This window comes from Schistocerca piceifrons, chromosome 11 (assembly GCF_021461385.2).
Source record: "Schistocerca piceifrons isolate TAMUIC-IGC-003096 chromosome 11, iqSchPice1.1, whole genome shotgun sequence".
Classification (NCBI taxonomy): Eukaryota; Metazoa; Arthropoda; class Insecta; order Orthoptera; family Acrididae; genus Schistocerca; species Schistocerca piceifrons.
Genome location: NC_060148.1, coordinates 62,739,645 through 62,762,284, shown reverse-complemented (window position 1 = coordinate 62,762,284; position 22,640 = coordinate 62,739,645). Strand labels below are relative to the sequence as shown.

General features: G+C 43.0%; 1 protein-coding gene across 1 annotated transcript in view; it reads left to right on the top strand.

Moving 5' to 3' along the window:
• The window catches only part of LOC124719691 (neprilysin-2-like), a 170,261-nt gene extending 149,123 nt beyond the window's left edge, over positions 1 to 21,138 (top strand). The window contains exons 13-15 of the mRNA XM_047244899.1: positions 4,725 to 4,856; positions 10,285 to 10,466; positions 20,601 to 21,138. Of these exons, the coding sequence (XP_047100855.1) occupies positions 4,725 to 4,856; positions 10,285 to 10,466; positions 20,601 to 20,763 (477 nt within the window). The 3' untranslated portion in view covers positions 20,764 to 21,138. The remainder of the gene's footprint in view (positions 1 to 4,724; positions 4,857 to 10,284; positions 10,467 to 20,600) is intronic.
• Positions 21,139 to 22,640: the final 1,502 nt, after the last annotated feature.

Below are 22,640 nucleotides of genomic sequence, written 5' to 3'. Positions count from 1 at the left end.
GCCCTCGAATTGCCTCCATGGTAGGCAGTAACAACAGAATTGGAGAGTTCATTGCATATGATACTCTTGCCACTGTAAATGAGATTCCAAGAAAAGCTGCAATTAGATTTAGTGCAATGTTGGAAATGATTCAACGCTTGGGTTCTTCAAAATTTTGTGCCTGTTTGTTCTAGTATTTACTCCATCAAACACCATAAATCTCAGAGATGAATGGTCACTCAAAGTTTCCTTCTGAAATTTCGAAATGGACACATTTTCACGAGAACTGTGACAGGGTGTGAAAGCTGCTCCCATCATAATGAGCATGATACAAAATGGTTTCTGTACTGATGAAACACACGTAATTATACGTTTAGTTTTGATAATGATTTGCCAGCCAGAGTGGCTGAGCAGTTCTAGGCACTACAGTCCGGAACTGTGCGAGTGCTATGGTCGCAGGTTCGAATCCTGCCTCGGGCATGGATGTGTGTGATGTTCTTAGGTTAGCTCAGCTCCGAAACAGATACCCTGTACCTTGCATTCCACTGACCCCAAACCACCACCATCTGCGACTTCACTGGTGTCAAGCGAGAGCTCGTTGGAGGGCAAAGTGGACATCTCTTGTGTTTTCTGATGAAAACTGGTTCTGCCTCAGTCCCAGTGATGGCTGTATGTTGGTTACAGGGATACTGATTGACGGCCTGCAACCAACATGTCTGCATGCTAGACGCAACAGACCTACTCCTGGAGTTGTTGTCTGGAGTGCGATTTAATAGGACAGCTGGAGCCCTCTCCTGGTTCTCCTGTGCACCCTGACTACAAACCAGTACGTCATTCTGGTGATTCGACCTACTGTGCTGCCATTCATGAACAGCATTCCACAGCGTGTTTTCAAAAGGACAACGCTCGCCACCATACCACTGTTGTAACCCAGCATGCTCTACAGAGTGCCAACATGTTGCCTTGCTGTGCTCGATCAGCAGACCTATCTCCAATCGAGCACATATGCGACATCATCAGATGACAACTCCAGCGTCATCCACAAGCAGCATCCACCATCAATGTATCTACCGACCAAGGCATGGAACTCCATCACACAAACTGACACATGGTACCTGTACAAGAAAATTCATGCAGGTTTGCATGCTTGTATTCAACACTCTGTTGGCTACGCCAATTATGAATGTACCAGCATATCCCATTTGCACTGGCTTATCTCGCGCTTACATTAACCTGTGATCATGCAGTCTTAATCACTTAAATATGTTACTTAGACAGATGTATCCTCAAAATTTCATTGCTCTACAATAACTATTATTTTATGCTGAGACTTTTTTCCATCAATGTACAAGGCAGTTCCAGAATGAATTTTAACTCTGTGGCAGTGTGTGCACTGATATGAAACTTCCTGGCACATTAAAACTGTCTGCTGTATATAGATTCAAAACCAGAGCCTTTGTCTTTCACAGGCAAGTGCTCTAGCAACTGAGCTACCAGACACAACTCACGAACCAGCCTCACAACTTTACCCTTGCCTTCGGACACTCTGCTGCAGAGTGAAAATTCATTCTCGAAAACAATCTCCCAGCCTGAAGCTAATTCACATCTCCGCAATAACCTTTCTTCCAGGAATACTAGTTCTGCAAGTTGCGTAGGAGTAAACTAGATACGTATAAGAATTCGAGAACATTTCTTCTTTGTTTCTTTTTTCAGATTACTGGCTGGAGAATGTATTAGATGACTCAGATGTAACTTTAAATTATACGCCAAAAACTAGGCTGGATGCTGTGAAAACTACAGTAAACAAAAATGAACAATGAGTTGTTTTTTGTGTTAATTTATATGTATAAATTAATAGTCATTTTACTAGAATATTTGTTTTGTTATATATTACTTTGCAAAAGACCCTAAAAAAGTCTCCAGCTTATGATGATCTCCATATTTCTTTTGCCTGGTGATGCTGAAAAGTAGTTGAAAGTGTGTGGTTTTGTAACCTTGAAGAGTAGTTGAAACTAGGCAGTTGAAACTATATGCCCCATTTTGTATCTATAATAATGCCTATTTGTTTGCAACTGTCACCTTCTACTGTCTTGCCTGCTTAACATATAGTTTTAACCAACATGTGTTTTGTACAGTTACAAAAATAATACAGATAACTTGGATGCAAGGAAATAACACCGTCATATTTAATCTGAGGTTCTACCACAACATCCACCAAGTGTGGTGCAAACATCGAACTACACTCGTCATCAACTGCATCTTAGCCTGTAAAATACACGAACACTGTCAATTTTTTTACATATTTTGCTAAACAATGTAGACATGGAAACAAGATTGTGAATTTCACTTGAGGGTATGTAGTGTCTTGCCTTGCAGTAAATGGAGCGGAAATAGTGAACCTCACTGGCCAGACATATGGGATGCTGAAAACATGATTGCTGACTCCATGTGTGTGTGTGTGTGTGTGTGTGTTGGCTTACAAACTCTCTGATTAGACTATTTCCAAGAACGTGACATGGCTTAACGAGGAGTCATTTGTATTTTGTACTGACATGGAACAATAACAAAAACACCAAATCAGAATTGGATTTTGGTGCCAAGTGGGGACGTGCAGACAAGACATAGGCTGTGGAGGACACACTTCCGTCTCTAGTGACTGGTTAAATACGGGGTCGGGAATCAGGAGCTCTAAGTATGTGTTTCTTGGCTTAGCTGTCTCACTGGCCTATTTCCCACAAACTGATGTAGCTTGCTTAAGAGGGGAGAAAATAGTGGGAAGGAAGAGGATGGGGGACGGCAGGAGAGGGTGAGCTCAGAGATCGAACTTTCGCGATTTTTTTTCTAAACAGGGGTATGGAGGACGACCTAGAGTTGTAACATCTTTGGCGGCAGAGATTGAACAAGCAGAACAAGCTGGTCAATGACTGAAGTGCCACCAGCTGTACACCTCCTAACTAGCTGGGGAAGTGACTGACTGCAGCGCTACAAACTGGAGGCCACCTAAACTCCGTGTACTGACTCAGAAAATAGGTATCTTGCCAAATTTACCCCTACATTTATCTGACAAGAAATCGTTTTTGTCTTTCCATTTCACTATGCTGACTCGTACTATATAGATGTATCTTTTTCTTTTCACCTTTTCTAGTTTTCCTATCACTTTCAGCCCTCTGACATTTCACACTCTGGCTTGTACAATTTTGCCCTTTTTGCTGGTTGTTCAATGTTTTTCTCATGATTACCTTTCCCTTGACAGTCACTTCCTATAAATGTGAATGGCGGACTAACCCAGTATCTTTTGCCAATGGGGAGACCATCATGGCACTTTTTCAATTACAGTCAACATTTCCTGTGGATAAACATTAAGTGTCTTTAATGCGGTAGTTTACATTGCATTTTGCATCGCCAAGCTCTTGATCATTGCTGATTCTTCCATCTTTTAGGGAGAGTGTACCACGCCAAGGACAAGAGGGCCCTGGAACTCTGTACGCTCCTCCACTCACTTTGACAATGCCGTTTTTAAGACTGAGAAGCCTTCACCTACCATTGCTGATGATTTTCATTCTAATTTCTGGGATCTAATGCAGGATCCAGGACATTTTATTCCTAATCGCAGATGACACTCTTAGACCACAGTGAATGACACCGAGATAAATTGGAAGATGTCCACAGGAACTGTAATCTGTCCACAAAGGAATCTAGCAAACCCTCGTTTGACCAATGGTTTAGTACTGCTTCTCATTCTGGGGCGCATACCAGATCACACTAATAGAAGAAATGGAGGGGTGCGAAGAGGAGCAGCACGTTTCGTTACAGGTTTCTTTAGGAAGAGAGAAAGTGCCACAGAGATGCTTGTAAAGCTCCAGTGGCATATTGTTCAAGAGAGATTCTGTGTATCATGGCGTGGTTTACTATTAAAATTTCGCAACCTTATGTTCTCAGAAATATGTTGTTTCATCCTACAAGTACCTTGTGGAAAGGCCATGACAGTAAAATAAGATATTATTTTGAAGGTAGGGCAACTGCAGCCAAAATTCCACATTGTTCAAAAATGGTTCAAATGGCTCTGAGCACTATGTGATTTAACATCTGACCATAGTAGTCGCGCGGTTCCAGACTAAAGTGCGTGGAACCGCTCAGCCACACCAGCCGGCCTTCCACATTGTGAATAAAATCTTCCACTCTGGCTGTTAAAATACTATTATTCAAAATTCTGTACTGGCTTTGCATAAAAAGAGATCCATCTTTAGGTGACAGGTTTTCTAAATAGCCATGGCATGCCAAGTAATTGCTTAGAGTAAAGTCCCATCGTTCATCTTCAAGACAGAAACAGATATCGCGCTAAAAGCGCTAGCCCGCTCTATCGTCTGAATCAGTTTAATCGTGGACTACCACTTTTAGCCTGCTATCTGTTTCTATCTTGATGATGAATGATGGGATTTGGCTCTAAGTAATTACTTTGCCGTGTCATAACTCCTTGCAAAACCCATCATCTAAAGATCCATCTCTGTTGATGTGAAGTTTGCAGTGAAGTATTTTAACAGCCAGTGTGAGAGATTTTATTCAGCAGATAAAATACGAGAGATTCGAAATCACGTGCAAGCTTGTCATCCATTCCTCCCGTGCACCATTCAGGAATGGAATGGGAAAGCAAGTACGAGAGTAATGTAGGTGGATGAAACACTAAAAAAAATGTTACACTATATTTAATTTGTTTTACGTAGCTCTAATGCATCAACACTCTTCAGGGCCGTCAGTTTGACAAGGACGGGAACCTTGTGGACTGGTGGGATCCTGTGACCCGTGACAAGTACCTGAAGAAGGCAGAGTGCATCATCTGGCAGTATGGAAACTTCACCGACGAACAGACGGGCATGCACGTGAGTACACCTGCTCTTTAGACTGACCACCTTCTTCTCCAAAATATTACTTACCCTGGTCTTTTCAGAAGAAAGTAGCCAGACTGCTCCCAGTTTTGAAATCAATTATGTGAGGCTCAGTTTCTTCTGTTTGACTAATCACCATTTCAATGAAGATTCACATCATCTAGCATATTTGAGTAAGCACCATTCCAACGGATGGGCATCTAATGTGCCACTGCTGGCTGCTCCATTTGGCTAATCGTTTTGGAGAAGATGTATCCTATCTTCCACATTTGCAGCCCCATTTGACTAATCATTTCAATGAAAATGGATTTAACCTGGCACAGTCGTCTGCCCCATCTGAGTAATCAACAGTCTGGTGAAGATGCCCCCATCTGGCACATTTGACTTCTCTATATGGGTAAATCATCACTCTAATCAAGATACATATTTGTCATGTTTGACTGTCCCTGATGAAGAATGGCTCATCTGCTGCTTTTGAGTGTACCATCGACTAATCACCCTTGTGGTGGAGATGTGTATTATCTGTGACATTTGTCTGCCCCACTTGACTAATAATTTCAGTGAATATGGATGTCACCTGGTATATTTGTTAGCGCCATGTGACAAATCAATGTTTATGTAAATGTAAATACCACACATGCATAAGGCCTTAGGCCTCATCCAGTTGGCCAACTGCTGCCTACGGCACAGTGATCTATGATCGTGGGCCATACAATCAGCATGTCACCAAACCCTTCAGCCCTTATTGCCAATAGATGAATCCTTATGGTACTACTTTTTTCTTATACTAGAAGCTGGCCATTTCATCTTAGAAGACTTAGTAGACACCGTTCTACACCTCCCTAGCCCAGAAAAAATCTGAGATTCTAACATGGGTCCTTGAATACAGAAGATAGCAGTGCAACCATTAAGCTACAGAGGTGGTGACCATTTACTGTGAAAATGTCTTTTACGTGGCACATTCACCGGACCCTTTTGACCAATCATTATAATTGTGACAATGTCATCTATCATTTCTCAGTAGTCATTTCTGTAATCATCATTGTAATAAGGTGCATCTCATCTGAGGCAATTTACAAGTTTAATGTGAACAAACCACTGTAATGTTGTATCATTTACAATCTGTTCTTCGGTATAGACTGCTGGGAAAAAAATTGGTACACCCAGAAAGGCGACATCAGTTTTGATCTGATGAAGGCATATACCACTTGAAGGACAGTAGATGTACTGAAAATGTTTTCAGCATCACCCGCCAACAGATAGCGTAATGGCATAGCTACCAGAATGCCATCTGTGTCTAGCCTTTAATGGGGAATTCTCACAGCCAGAAGCCTCAGTGCAGTGCAAACGTGTGAAGCAAGCAGGCAAGCACGGGGATGCACTCACGCTTCCTACAGGCGACTCAGCGAGTTTGAGAGGAGTTAAACTGCGGCCTCCCCAGTGACGGGATGGTTATTTCGGAGAACTGCCTCGCAAGTTCGACGTGCAGCGCCAGTTGTGCAATGGCGCTGGTATCGGTGGTCACCTGAACATTCTCACGTCCGTGGACAAGGTTCAGGACATCCACACAGCACAGGTGCCCACCAGGATCGACGAATTGTAAGGGCAGCGTAACAGATCGTACAGCTACCACAGCACAGATAAGAGGGCTTGTCAGCCAAGACGTGCCGACACAGAGTGTTTTGATCTGGTTATTAACGGACTAGAGGCACGCACACCTCTAGCTCGTCTTCCAGCATCGACTTGCATGCCTTGCCTGGTGCTGTCGGAGGATCACTTGGAACACAGAATGACGCGCCGTGATCTTCAGTGATGAACGAGATTCTGCCTGCACACAGATGAAGTAATAAGTTCTATCGACAGGGGATGTCAAATTGATTCCATAATTTTAGATTTCCAGAAGGCTTTCAACACCGTTCCTCACAAGTGTCTTCTAACCAAACGGCGTGCCTACGGAGTATCGCCTCAGTTGTGCGACTGGATCCGTGTTTTCCTGTCAGAAAAGTCACAGTTCGTAGTAATAGACAGAAAGTCATCGACTAAAACAGAAGCAATATCCGGCGTTCCGCAAAGAAGTGTTGTTGTTGTTGTTGTTGTTGTTGTGGTCTTCAGTCCTGACACTGGTTTGATGCACCTCTCCATGCTACTCTATCTTGTGCAAGCTTCTTCATCTCCCAGTACCTACTGCAACCTACATCCTTCTGAATCTGTTTAGTGTATTCATCTCTTGGTCTCCCTCTACGATTTTTACCCTCCACACTGCCCTCCAATACTAAATTGATGATCCCTTGATGCCTCAGAACATGTCCTACCAACCGATCCCTTCTTCTAGTCAAGTTGTGCCACAAACTTTTCTCCCCAATCCTATTCAATACTTCCTCATTAGTTATGTGATCTACCCACCTAATCTTCAACATTCTTCTGTAGCACGACATTTCGAAAGCTAAGGAAGTGTTATAGGGCCTCTATTGGTCCTGATCTATATTAACGACATTCTGAGTAGCCGTCTTAGATACTTTGCAGATAATGCTGTCATTTACCGTCTTGTCAAGTCATCCGATGATCAAAACGACTTGCAAAACGATTTAGATTAGATATCGGTATGGTGCGAAAAGTTGCAGTTGACCCTGAATAAAGAAAAGTGTGAAGTTATTGACATGAGTACTAAAAGAAATCAGCTAAATTTCGATTACGTGACAAGTCACACAAATCTGAAGGCTGTAAATTCAGCTAAATACTTAGGGATTACAATTACAAATAACTTAAACTGGAACGATCACATAGATAATATTGTGGGTAGAGCAAACCAAAGACTGCGATTCATTGACAGAACACTTAGAAGGCGCAACAGGTCTACTAAAGAGACTGCTTGCACCACACTTGTCCGCCCTATTCTGGAGTATTGCTGTGCAGTGTGGGATCCGCATCAGTTGCGACTGACGGATGACATCGAACAAGTGCAAAGAGGGACAGCTCGTTTTGCATTATTGCGAAATAGGGGAGATAGTGTCACAGACATGATACATGAACTGGAGTAGCAATCATTAAAAAAAGGTGTTTTTGTTGCGACGGCATCTTCTCATGAAATTTAAATCACCAGTTTTCTCCTCCAATTGCGAAAACATCTGTTGACACCCACCTACATAAGGATAAATGATCATCACGATAAAATAAGAGAAATATAAGGTCGTACAGAAAAATTTAAGTGCTCGTTTTTCCCGCGTGCCTTTTGAGAGTGGAACGGTAGAGAGACAGCTTGAAGGTAGTTCATTGAACCTTCTGCCAGGCACTTTATTGTGAATAGCAGAGTAATCACGTAGATGTAGACGTTTGCACGTACGATATAGACCCGGTGAGCACTGTCTCATAGAGTGCATTCATCCGAGAGAGACTGGCCCCACCCGAGGCCTCATGGTCTGGGGTGTGATAGGCTACGACTCCCGTTCACCTCAGTGTTTCTGGAAGGGACGCTAACCAGCGCACGGTACGTGCAGAATTCGAGGTGGATTCAAGTTCTAAGGCCTCCGATTTTTTTTCTGATTAACTATTCACCCGAAATCGGTGAAACTGGCGTTACTTCTCTACGCAATCGCCCTGCAGATGTACACATTTTTCACAACGCTGACGCCATGATTCCATGGCAGCGGCGAAGGCTTCTTTAGGAGTCTGTTTTGACCACTGGAAAATCGCTGAGGCAATAGCAGCACAGCTGGTGAATGTGCGGCCACGGAGAGTGTCTTTCATTGTTGGAAAAAACCAAAAGTCCCTAGGAGCCAGGTCAGGTGAGTAGGGAGCACGAGGAATCACTTCAAAGTTGTTATCACGAAGCGTTGCGCAACGTTAGCTCGATGTGCGGGTGCGTTGTCTCGGTGAAACAGCACACGCGCAGCCCTTCCCGGACGTTTTTGTTGCAGTGCAGGAAGGAATTTGTTCTTCAAAACATTTTCGTAGGATGCACCTGTTACCGTAGTGCCCTTTGGAATGCAATGGGTAAGGATTACGCCCTCGCTGTCCCAGAACATGGACACCATCATTTTTTCAGCACTGGTGGTTACCCGAAATTTTTTTGGTGGCGGTGAATCTGTGTGCTTCCATTGAGCTGACTGGCACTTTGTTTCTCGAGTGAAAAATGGCTTCCACGTCTCATCCATTGTCACAACTGACGAAAAGCAAGTCCCATTCGTGCTGTCGTTGCCTGCCAACATTGCTCGGCAACGTGCCACACGGGCAGCCGTGTGGTCGTCCGTCAGCATTCGTGGCACCCACCTGGATGACACTTTTCGCATTTTCAGGTCGTCATGCAGGATTGTGTGCACAGAACCCACAGAAATGCCAACTCTGAAGGCGATCTGTTCAACAGTCATTCGGCGATCCCCCAAAACAATTCTCTCCACTTTCTCGATCCTGTCATCAGACCGGCTTGTGCGAGCCCGAGGTTGTTTTGGTTTGTTGTCACACGATGTTCTGCCTTCATTAAACTGTCGCACCCACGAACGCACTTTCGACACATCCATAACTCCATCACGACATGTCTCCTTCAACTGTCGATGAATTTCAATTGGTTTCACACCACGCAAATTCAGAAAACGAATGATTGCACGCTCTTCAAGTAAGGAAAACGTTGCCATTTTAAGTATTTAAAACAGTTCTCATTCTCGCTGCTGGCGGTAAAATTCCATCTGCCGTATGGTGCTACCATCTCTGGGACGTATTGACAATGAACGCGGCCTCATTTTAAAACAATGTGCATGTTTCTATCTCTTTCCATTCCGGAGAAAAAAATCGGAGGCCTTAGAACTTGAATGCACCTCGTGTTGTGGACTTATTCTTCTGCTGTTCTTGCAACACTAATGTGATATGCTGTTCCGACAGGAACACTGCCCATGAGACTCATAGTTCTCTGCAATATGTGCACCAACTTTCCTGTACAGCACAATCTCCAGCCTTGCCTCCAACCGAGCACATGCGGGATATGTTGGGGCGAGAAGCGACTCGTGTGACTTGTCAACCGACAACTCTTACAGAATTACATAATCAGGTCGATTGGGTATGGGATAACGTATCCCAGGACAGTATTTGCCATCTGTACAATCGACTGAGTGCCAGAGTCAGCATCTGCATTGCTGGCTGTGGAGATTACACCCATGTGATATGGGTGTACCTCATGGGTACCTCAGAACTGCTTGTGCTGTTGATCTCTGAATGTAATTGTATCATGCACTCCATATGCACTGTTGCATCAATAAATGTTGAGTGAATTACAAACCTATAAAAGGGTGTACTAATTTTTTCCCAGCAATGTATATGTTGAGGGAAATAATAGAATGTGCATGCTGTTTTATAGCAATCAGTTCCCACAGTCCAATGCATGGGTGACCAGCAGGTGAGTGATAGCGACTGATGGTATCGGATTGTGTTGCAGCTGAATGGGATCAACACGCAGGGTGAGAACATCGCAGACAACGGCGGCATCAAGGAGGCGTACCGCGCCTACCTCGCCCTGCAGCGCCGCGCCGGCCAATCAGAGCCGAGGCTGCCAGCGCTGGCCGGCCTCTCCCCACGGCAGATGTTCTGGGTGTCCGCCGCGCAGACCTGGTGCAAGAAGTCAGTAGTGGCTGCCTCATCCTCGCACTCCCTGTGTGCATTCTGTGTGCCCGTTAGTTTTGCAGTACTGGTGCTTTGTGGCAACGAAATGTGGGGTCACCACAAATGGTTGAAGCAGATTCAGTAGGTAGTGAGGACACAGCATGTTATCTTCTACATCTAAACACAAACTCCGCAAGCCACCACACGGTGCATGGTGGAGGGTACCTTTTCCCCTTCATCTTCTGCTATATTCTTTCACGCCAGCCCAATTTACCTTATCGGATCTTTGTGGTCCTTACGCGAAATGAACATTGGCAGCAGTAGAAACATACGGCAGTCAGCATTAAGTGTTGGTTCCCTAAACTTTCTCAGTGGTTCCTTGCAGATAAAACACTTCCCCTCCAGGGATTCCCATTGGAGTTCACAAAGGATCTCCATAATACTTGCATGCTAATCGAAAATATCAGCAACAAATCTAGCAGCACTCCTTTGAATTGTTTCGATGTCTTCCTTTAATCTGACATGGTGTGGATCCCATACACTCGACCACCACTCAGGTACGGGTTGCACTAGCATTTCATATGCAGTCTCCTTTATAGACGAGCTACACTTTCCTTCAATTCTCCCAATAAGATGAAATCCAGTATTCGCCTTCCTTCTACCGATGAACCGAGCGAGGTGGGGCAGTGGTTAGACACTGGACTCACATTCGGGAGGACGACGGTTCAATCCCGTGTCCGGCCATCCTGATTTAGGTTTTCCGTGATTTCCCTAAATCGCTCCAGGCAAATGCCGGGATGGTTCCTTTGAAAGGTCACGGCCGACTTCCTTCCCCATCCTTCCCTAATCCGATGAGACCGATGACCTCGCTGTCTGGTCTCCTTCCCCAAACAACCCAACCCCACAACCCCTTCTACCGATCCAACGAGCTCATTCCATTTTGTATCGCTTTGTAATACTGCGATCAGAAATTTAATTGACACTACTGTGTCAAGCAGGCCACTACTAATGCAAGCTGGCCACTACTAATGGTGTATTCAAACATTGCAGGATTGTTTTTTCCCTCTCACCTGCATCAGCTTATAGTTTTATACATCTACAGCAAGCTGCCACTCTTCACACGAACTAGAGATTTTTTCTAAGTAGGCTCATGTTCTCCTGCAGTCACTCAACTTGAGCACCTTACCGTACATCACAGCATCATCAGCAAACAACTGCAGATTGCTGCCCACCCTGTCAGCCAAATCGTTTATGTGTATAGAGGACAACAGCGGTCGTATCACACTTCCTCAGGGCACTCCTGAGGATACCCTCGTCTCTGATGAACACCCGCCGTCGTAGACAACATACCGGGTTCTGTTTCTTAAGAAGTCTTCGGGCCACTCACATATCTGAGATCCTATTCTGTATGCTCGCACTTCGTTAACAGATTGTGAGATGGCACCGAATCGAATGCTTTTCAGAAATCTAGAAGTATGGAATCTGGCTGTAGACTATAATCCACAGCATTGCATCTGAGAAATGGGCAAGCTGAGCCTCGCATGAGCGGTGCTTTCTGAAACTGACAATACTACTCTAAATCCACATTTGGATTCATCCAGACTTGGAGAATTATTCATTTTTCAACACTTTCAGTTGTTTCTCTATGTGAGGGATGCCTATTTCTATGTCATCCATAAGGGTGTCTGTGCGATGACCAAGTGACCGTATGTTTGTACGATTGTTCTGCATGAACGATTTCTTAAATGTGATATTTACAACTTCGGCTTTCCTTTTGCTATGTTCTGCTGCCACATGAGACTGGTCGACAAATGACCAGACAGATACCTTCGACCTGATTAGCAAATTTATGTAGGACCAGAATTTTCTTAGGTTCTGGGCAAGATGTTTACTAAGGTACGGTGGTGGAAGTTGTTTTATGCTTTGCGCATCCATCATCTTACAGACACACGAAATTCTACTATATTTTGCCTGTTGAGATTTGCTCGTTCTTTTTTGAACCCAGTGTTGGCCAGTCTCTGCTTCCTCAGCTAATTTTGTTATCAACCCACACAGCAAGTCGCTGCCATCCTTAATCCACTTATTCAGCAAATACTTCTCCATATCATTATTTACAGCCCTTTTAAACTTTCCCCACTATTCCTCTACGTCCATCATATTGGAACTCAATCACATCCATTCATTGTCTAAGTCGGATGCTAATGACTGTCTGCTCTTTCTATCACAAATACTGTCCTAGCCTTCTTGGTGGATTTAATAACTGTAGTAGTGATCGTTGCTGCGATGACATCGTGATCACTAATCCCAGTCTCTATACTAACACAGTTGGTAGGGTCAGACTTGGATGGAACTTTCACTCTGCAGCAGAGTGTGCACTGATACAATACTTCCTGGCACATTAAAACTTTATGCCGGACCGAGACTCGAACTCGGGACTAGCGTTTCACAGGCGAGTGCTCCACCAGCTGGTATGCAAAGGTCCTTGATCTGGCATGCAGTTTTAATCTGCCAGGAAGTTTCAAGGTCAGACCTGTTTATAACAGCAAGGTCTAAAATATTTCCATTGTGTGTGGGTTGTCTAACTGGCTGTTCAAGACAGTTTTCAGAAAACATGTTCAAAAGTAGTGGCTGTCCATAGCTCCTGCAATAGATCTATTTAGATGTCCCAGTAGACTCGATAGATTAAAGTCACCTGCAACTAATATTTCATCAGTTGGATACTTCCACTGTACTGATTTTATTTGAATGATTCGACAATGAAACTTCCTGGCAGATTAAAACTGTGTGCCGGACCGAGACTCGAACTCGGGACCTTCGCCTTTCACAGGCAAGTGCTCTACCATCTGAGCTACCCAAGCACGACGAACGCCCCATCCTGACAGCTTTACTTCTGCCAGTATCTCGTCTCCTACCTTCCAAACTTTACAGGAGCTCTCCTGCAAAACTTGCAGAACTAGCACTCCTGAAAGAAAGGATATTGTGGAGACATGGCTTAGCCACAGCCTGGGGGATGCTTCCAGAATGATTCGACAATTTTTACAGTAGAATCTGGTGAGCGGCAAAGACATCCAATGGTTAACTTAAGCTTACATAGGCTTGCCACTTTTGTCCAGATAACTTCACAATCAGACTCAGTTTCAACCACCACAGACACAATATTTTTGTTGACAGCAATAAATTATTCCCCTCTTATGGCGTCCAATTCTCCCTATCTTGGATGGGTGGTCATCAACAGGTGAAAAACTAATGAGAGTCATGCCCCAGTCGATCGCTGATGTTCTATTTGTATACCAATGACAGGGCAGACAAAATAAATAGTAACCTTAGACCTTTTTAAGATAATGCCGTTCGTTAGCTATGACACAGAACAGTCTGAAAGTTCCAATGAGTCACAATAGAGATATGTCAAGAAACAGATGTGAGACATGAATCTAGGAATATTCCACGGTCTCGTACATATCTTTCCAGTAGGGACCTCAGAACCAGATTCAACTGTTTACAGAAAGCATAGAGGCATTTAAGCAGATATTCTTGCTTCATTCCACTTGCTAAAGAAGTAGGATGACACCGTCACATACGGTACAGTGGGAATGTACCCTCTCCCATGCACTTCACGGTGTATATGTGCAATACATGTTTATTCACGGGTAACTCCTAGGTTTCAGAAGACGACTGCTGAAAACTGTAAGATATGTAGAAAACAGATACTGAACAGTAGATGGAGAGTGTCTCCAAGTTTGTAACTCGCATTAGAGGTGTGCAATATTGGCATCACTTACGATGTGGCAAACTGCACTATGCGCCTGCTATTCATTGAGGTCGCAGATGCAAATCACTCAGAAAGGTGCGACAGCAGCCTGCTTTTGGAAATGTCTTTATTGTTTTCTCCGTCTGCAGGTGCGAACTAATTTGATGTGAGAAGTTGAAGTGAATGATTTTTGTACGTGTTCTAACACTCCTACTCTCTAGTGCAACTATGCAATGGCATATATTACAAATCGAAACTTGTAGACTTGTCCTGTCCACTTATACGTGCCATTCTCAGGGCTGCGTACCTCTGTCGGTACGAACGCAGCCCTTCCTTGTAGATTCATCTTGTCGTCCTTCTGTCTGACTGTCACAGACATTTTTTCTCAGGAACTGGTACAAATATGAAATTGAGATTTATGTCGTATACTGAGGATTATAGTGCCTTGGCACAGTAATGCAGTGGATCTTCTAAGTCAGTGCAGTAAGGATGCAGCCATTTATTTCACATATTTTAATACTCACAAACTCGCTCATCAGTACCTATAGGGTATTTCCCGCTGGCCTAGAACCATGAAATACGGCAGTAAGCAGGGTTTCACAGTACACTCGAAGAAAAAAAATCTGACAATTGTTAATTTTAGTTCTATATCTCATGAAAAAATGATTTCTTTCGTCATTTGTTATCCGGTGTCAGACTTGAAATTAAAACAATCAGTAGCTGCGCATATAGGCTGAGTGAGTCACAATGGTAAAAGTCAAACATCGGGCGTATGACACGTTTAAGAATTTATCCAGCATCATATAGCCAGGAGATATTCCTGCATGCAGATAACGGGGTTTCTCCATATTAATGTGCAGTAATCACTCCCAGATATCTGATGACGGATTAATTCTGAAATGCATCATATGAGCAATAAAGTCATTATTTTACTATTGAGTATTATAATAATGGTCATCTTGCCTTCTGCAAGACAATATGTAACATATATGTTACTGAATTCAAAACATGCCCGAAAGTCTCGGTCTCCCTGGGACCGATATCTCGCTATTACCAGTGTCGATAACATGCAAAAACAGTGGAGATTCTCAGTTCCCAGAATGGACGAACTGTCCATATATACATAGTTAGGGTTGTACAGAACACCCTGTGTGCAAATGGCCAGTCTTTTTCTGTACACTTTGTAGTTTTCTTGCACTCACCTTTTGAAGCTCCAGAGGTATTTACTAATAACCGTATATAATGTAGCAAGGTATGTGGTAAATATATGAATATAGTAACTGTTCTCGAAAGAACAGGTACCATTGATGACCGTGCAGCTTTGGAATAAATGATAATTTATTGAAACCTTCAGCTTCCGACAGGTGTAGTTGATATACCTCGATGTGGACAGCTGAAAATGTTTGCCCCGACCATGACTCGAACCCGGGTTCTCGTGCTTACATGGCAGACGGTCTATACATCTGAGCCACCGAGGACACAGATGAACAGCGCGATTGCAGGGAATTATCCCGTGCACACTTCCCGTGAGATCCACATTCCCAACTGTCCACAATCTACGTACGTAATGTACCTAACAGATATTCGGCCACCCATTCATTACTCGCTCACTCTAACGTGACGATTCCCGTAAGAGTTCAGGCAACCTATGTGCATCGAGGTATATCAACAACACTTGTTGGCAGTTGAAGGTTTCAATTAATTATAATCTATTCTATAGAAGCTGCACGGTCATCAATGGGATCTGTTCTTTCGAGAACAGTAACTATCTTCATATAGATAGTTAAAGGCTACCCAGTCACTGACCTTCGTCTGTGCAAGTGCACACAGGTTGCCCAAACTCTTACGGGAGTCGTCATCTTATTGTGCTCAAGTAGTGAGTGGCTGGACAAATTTCTATTAGGTTCATTACGTATGTAGATTGTGGACAGTTGGGAATGTGGATCTCACGGGAAGCGTGCAAGGGATAAGTCCCTTCATTCGCGCTGTTTATCTGTGTCCTCGGTGGCTCGGATGGATGGAGCGTCTGCCAAGTAAGCACGAGATCCCGGGTTCGAGTCCCGGTCGGGGCACACATTTTCAGCTGTCCACATCCAGGTATGTGAACTACACCTGTCGGAAGCTGACGGTTTCAGTTCAATATCATTTATGTGGTACATGTTGTGGATATGTAGACTGGCAATGGCAGGGAAAGCGTTTCTGAAGAAGAGAAATTTGTTAACATCGAGTATGGATTTAAGTGTCAGGAAGTCTTTTCTGAAAGTATTTATATGGAGTGTAGCCATTTTGGAAGTGAAACATGGACGATAAATACTTTGGACAAGAAGAGAATAGAAACTTTCGAAATGTGGTGCTACAGAAGAATGCTGAAGATTAGATGGGTAGATCACATAACTAATGAGGAAGTATTGAATAGGATTGGGGAGAAGAGAAGTTTGTGGCACGACTTGACCAGAAGAAGGGATCGGTTGGTAGGATATGTTCTGAGGCATCAAGGGATCACCAATTTAGTATTGGAGGGCAGCGTGGAGGGTAAAAATCGTAGAGGGAGGCCAAGACATGAATACACTAAGCAGATTCAGAAGGATGTAGATTGCAGTAGGTACTGGGAGATGAAGAACCTTGCACAGCATAGAGTAGCATGGAGAGTTGCATCAAACCAGTCTCAGGACTGAAGACCACAGCAACAACAACATGTTGTGGAGGAAGGTCAAGGACAGGCTACAGGAGACAAGTTCTTGTGGCTGTAGGGTGCAGTATAGGGAAGGGGAAAAACGGCTGGTAAAAACCAGTTCCACTGTTTTAGGTCTGAATAACAGGTATTATCAGGTATTTGTTTAGTCTCAATTATAACAGGTGTTTTTTGTTATTTACTGTTAACCTAGTAAAGAAACCGAAATATCAGCAAGAAGTAGCAACCGTGCCAAAATTTAAATGATTTTTTTTTTTTTTTGTAAAATTTGCATTGGTCTGAAATATTGCATTGTCGTATAAAACGTGAAAGTGATAAGTGCTATTTTGATGATAATGCCGACAGAAACCAGCAACAAACACGTCGCATAAGAATCGGTACACCACTGCTGAGACAATAGCATCCCTGTCGCCGTGCCTTAAGGCACGCGGTTTACGTACTGTGTGCAAAGCTTGGTCCCCTACCTGGCCTGTACGGCAGTTCCTCTGCAGAGTGGCACCGAGCCTAGCCTGGAGATATTTTTATGAAGTGATGTAGAAGTGAAAGATTAAATATTGGTCTGTCATTTCTATGAACTAATAATAGTAAGCAAATTAAAAACTTACAGACAATTCATTAAGAGTATACAATAAAACTAGAAAGAACTGGTAACGGATGTGGCACCTGTAGCTACATAATATGTCGTTATTTGCCTGTAGCCCTTGAAAATGGACAAATTAACATCTTCAAGCTCAGTTTTCACTCTAGCACTTACTATTCCTAATGCCCAAATAGTGATACGATCCCTGAACACACATGACTTTTGGGTAGAGTTTCAAAAAATTACAACCAGTTGGCGAATAAATGTGATTTTTTAATAGACTAGTATTCTACCACTTATCACGTTTCGAGAAAAGCAGTGAACTGTGAACAGATTAAGTTCTCCTTTCTTTACCTATGTATCTAATGTTTCAATCCTATGTATCTCAGAATTGAGAGGGTCAAAATTTTTCAATCCTTCTTCCATTTCTATGTTTATTACAGTAGATAATAGTCAGAAAGAAAACAGAAATTCAGTTATTTGAAAAATCAGTTTTCTGAATAGTTTTAACAGTCAGGTTAAATTGGCACGGAAAAGATTGTTGTTGTTGTGGTCTTCAGTCCTGAGACTGGTTCGATGCAGCTCTCCATGCTACTCTATCCTGTGCAAGCTTTTTCATCTCCCAGTACTTACTACAACCTACATCCTTCTGAATCTGCTGAGTGTATTCATCTCTTGGTCTCCCTCTACAATTTTTATACTCCACGCTGCCCTCCAATGCTAAACTGGTGATCCCTTGATGCCTCAGAACATGTCCTACCAACCGATCCCTTCTAGTCGTGCCACAAACTTCTCTTCTCCCCAATCCTATCCAACACCTCATTAGTTATGTGATCTACCCATCTAATATTCAGCATTCTTCTGTAGCACCACATTTCGAAAGCTTCTATTCTCTTCTTGTCTAAACTATTTATCCTCCATGTTTCACTTCCATACATGGCTACACTCCATACAAATACTTTCAAAAACGACTTCCTGACATTTAAATCAATACTCGATGTGAACAAATTTCTCTTCTTCAGAAACGCTTTCCTTCCCATTGCCAGTCTACATTTTATATCCTCTCTACTTCGACCATAATCAGTTATTTTGCTCCCCAAAAAAGCAAAACTCCTTTACTACTTTAAGTGTCTCATTTCCTAATCTAATACCCTCAACATCACCCGACTACATTCCATTATCCTCGTTTTGCTTTTGTTGATGTTCATCTTATACCCTCCCTTCAAGACACTATCCATTCCGTTCAACTGCTCTTCCAAGTCCTTTGCTGTCTCTGACAAAATTACAATGTCACCGGCGAACCTCAAAGTTTTTATTTCTTCTCCATGGATTTTAATACCTACTCCGAATTTTTCTTTTGTTTCCTTTGCTGCTTGCTCAATATACAGATTGAATAACATCGGGGAGAGGCTCCAACCCTGTCTCACTCCCTTCCCAACCACTGCTTCCCTTTCATGCCCCTCAACTCTTATAACTGCCATTTGGTTTCTATACAAATTGTAAATAGCCTTTCGCTCCCTATATTTTACCCCCGCCACCTTCAGAATTTGAAAGATAGTATTCCAGTCAACATTGTCAAAAGCTTTCTCTAAGTCTACAAATGTTAGAATCGTAGGTTTGCCTTTCCTTAATCTAGCCTCTAAGATAAGCCGTAGGGTCAGTATTGCCTCACGTGTTCCAATATTTCTACGGAATCCAAACTGATCTTCCCCAAGGTCGGCTTCTACTAGTTTTTTCATTCATCTGTAAAGAATTCGCGTTAGTATTTTGCAGCCGTGACTTATTAAACTGATAGTTCGGTAATTTTTCACATCTCTCAACACCTGCTTTCTTTGCGATTGGAATTATTATATTCTTCTTGAAGTCTGAGGGTATTTCGCCTGTCTCATACATCTTGCTCACCAGATGGTAGAGTTTTGTCAGGACTGGCTCTCTCAAGGCCGTCAGTAGTTCTAATGGAATGTTGTCTACTCCCAGGGCCTTGTTTCGACTCAGGTCTTTCAGTGCTCTGTCAAACTCTTCACGCAGTATCGTATCTCCCATTTCATCTTCATCTACATCCTCTTCCATTTCCATAATATTGTCCTCAAGTACATCGCCCTTGTATAGACCCTCTATATATTCCTTCCACCTTTCTGCTTTCCCTTCTTTGCTTAGATCTGGGTTTCCATCAAAGCTCTTGATATTCATGCAAGTGGTTCTCTTTTCTCCAAAGGTCTCTTTAATTTTCCTGTAGGCAGTATCTATCTTACCCCTAGTGAGATAACCCTCTACATCCTTACATTTGTCTTCTAGCCATCCCTGCTTAGCCATTTTGCACTTCCTGTCAATCTCGTTTTTGAGACGTTTGTAGTCCTTTTTGCCTGCTTCATTTACTGCAAAAGATTATATAGCCAAAAACTGGTTGTTTCAGCGATAACTGGCATCCTTAGCGTAGCAGTTGCTCAGAGATGGAGAGGCCTGCACAGGGTACACTGGTGTGGAGAGCTGCATCGAACCAATTTTTAGACTGTAGAGAAAAACAACACATTTATGTTTTTTGTCTGCGTGCATGTGTGTGTGGGTGTGTGTGTGCGTATTTTTGTATGGTGTGTATCTATGTCTGCACGTAGTTTGTGTAAACATGTTTTTCAGTGTGCATGTATGTTTGAGCTTGTAGATATGTATTTTTGTGTGTATGTATGTCTGTATGTATCTAAACACAGTGTGCATGTGTGTTTACACTGTATGTGTTTATGTTTGCATGGTGTTCATGTGTATTTACTGGACTTACCTTTTGTGCTGTGGGTATTTACTATGCACAGTATTAATTTATACTTGTATCATGTATGAATGGGTTACACACATACATCGTGAGCTTGCCAACAGCTGGAATACCTGTGTTACCATGCAAAGTGACTATGTTGTAAGTATATTTATAAATTTAGTTCCATAAGTATGTTTGTCATGGAAGTTGTAGTTAAAGTCCTCTTACTTAAGGAATTGCTACCATTTTTTTTTTTTAAGTTTGGTGCCAGTATTTAAGTCATCACCAATCTCCTCTGAACAGTGATACTTCGTTGCCCTCATTTTTGGCAGTTAAATAACAAGACAGGAAAGTAAGTTACAGCATCTGCTTCGATCCGTTCACAGGTACCGCACCGAGAAGTTGCGACAAGAAATTATGGCCGGAGTGCACTCCCCTGCTCGCTTCCGTGTGTTGGGCCCGTTCGCCAACCGCCCCGAATTTGCTGAGGACTTCAGGTGTCCGCTCGGCTCCAGCATGAATCCTGAGAAGAAGTGCCAGGTGTGGTAGAGAGCACTGGTGGGGATGCCGAACTGCCAGGGGCAGATCGCTGACTGACGGGTGTGGCTGCAGGCTGTGACAACAGAAGTGAACCTGCATGCAGTCAGCCGCTGACCAACACTCCAGCTGTGGAGCTCTGCTTCTGGGCGATCCTCACTGACTGGACTCTGACATGTTATATGGAAGGCCGCAGCCTCGAAAGAGACTGGCAGGCACATCTTGCAAAGCACCCAGAGAAGACAGTGTGGGTGCTGCAGTTTCAGCACATCACAGCCAAATTTGCCAACTGTGTGTGTGTGTGTGTGTGTGTGTGTGTGTGTGTGTGTGTGTGTGTGTGTGACAGCATGCAATTGCATCCTAGTAACCTTCTCCTCTTTAGGGTGGATAAATAAATCTTTGTGCAGAAGCAGTTAGTTTTATCTTAAATTTTAGTAAATAACTTTAGATACGGTTTTCTTTCTTACAAATATTGCGTATTCATTTCGGTTGGATAATATCACATGGAAAAAATGTCACCCATAACAAGTGGTAAAAATAAGAGGAAAGAGAAAATTTATTGGATAAAACCTAGGGAAGCTATCATTTTAGCAATTTAAACTCTACAACGAGTGAAACAAATTGTCTAGTTGGTGAAAAGTGAGGTTTACTGCAATACTGGGATATGACACAAGCAGATGAGGAAAGAGCTAATGAGGTAGTTTCACTTAATGGAGCTGTGACAATGTGCGACTCTTCAAATGGCTCTGAGCACTATGGGACTTAACAGCTGCGGTCGTCAGTCCCCTAGAACTTAGAACTACTTAAACCTAACTAACCTAAGGACATCACACACATCCATCCCCGAGGCAGGATTCGAACCTGCGACCGTAGCAGTCGCGCGGTTCCGGACTGAGCGCCTAGAACCGCGAGACCATGTGTGACTCTTCAAGGCGACGTACAGAGCACATGTCTGCCCTTCGTTTTTGCCCTAATTAGCATGAAGGCGAAACAAAACTGACAACAGCCTCCATCTGACAGTCACCGGAGAAGTGATTGACAGCCTAGAAACTGTTTCATCGAATAAGCAGAGCAATCTATTGAGTTATTGTTGAAGAAGTATATGCCATGAAGTTTACTAGATGCTGACCAATATCTGATAATATATAACAAAAGCCTCATGATGACTGTCATTAAAGTAGTCTGTCACTTGAAATTATGGAAGCAATCAGCAACGCTAAAGTAATTATTGCATAACTGATATCATCATTTGCGAAAATGCTGTAAAAGGTGATAAATGTTAGTTTCAAGACAGCAGTGGCATGTCTGTCTCACAACCAGTCATCCAGGAAGATGGAAAATAATAATAATAATAATAAAACGTTAAGATCTATTAACTCAAAGTTGGATTGCTCTTACACATCACATATACTCCCATACAGATATAAAAATTTCTAAATGTGCTGAGTTGTGGGACAAATAGTACACACACTGTGGAAATCAGAGAGAAATACTATAAGCAAAATGAACATGGAGCAATAGTTTTACAAGAGGCAGAGGTATCCAAAGTTTCCCAGTCCTATATGGAAGATCATATCCACATATTGAGCCTTCATGTGACACTGAGCAGTACATTTTCTCTCTCTCTCTCTCTCTCTCTCTCTCTCTCTCTCTCTCTCTCTCTCTCTCTCTCTCTCTCTCTCATTCTCCCCTCCCCTGCTTCCCCCCCCCCTTCCCCACACACACTATTTTGTAATAGAGACATCATTCGCACCGTCAGTGTATCAGCCTGCAGAAGTTTGGGACTGTCATTTAAAATTCTCCTGGCATTCAAAACATATCAAACGTATGCAGAAACTCCATGTTTCAAATATTTCGACCATCCAAATTGTCAGAAGACGATGAAAGAT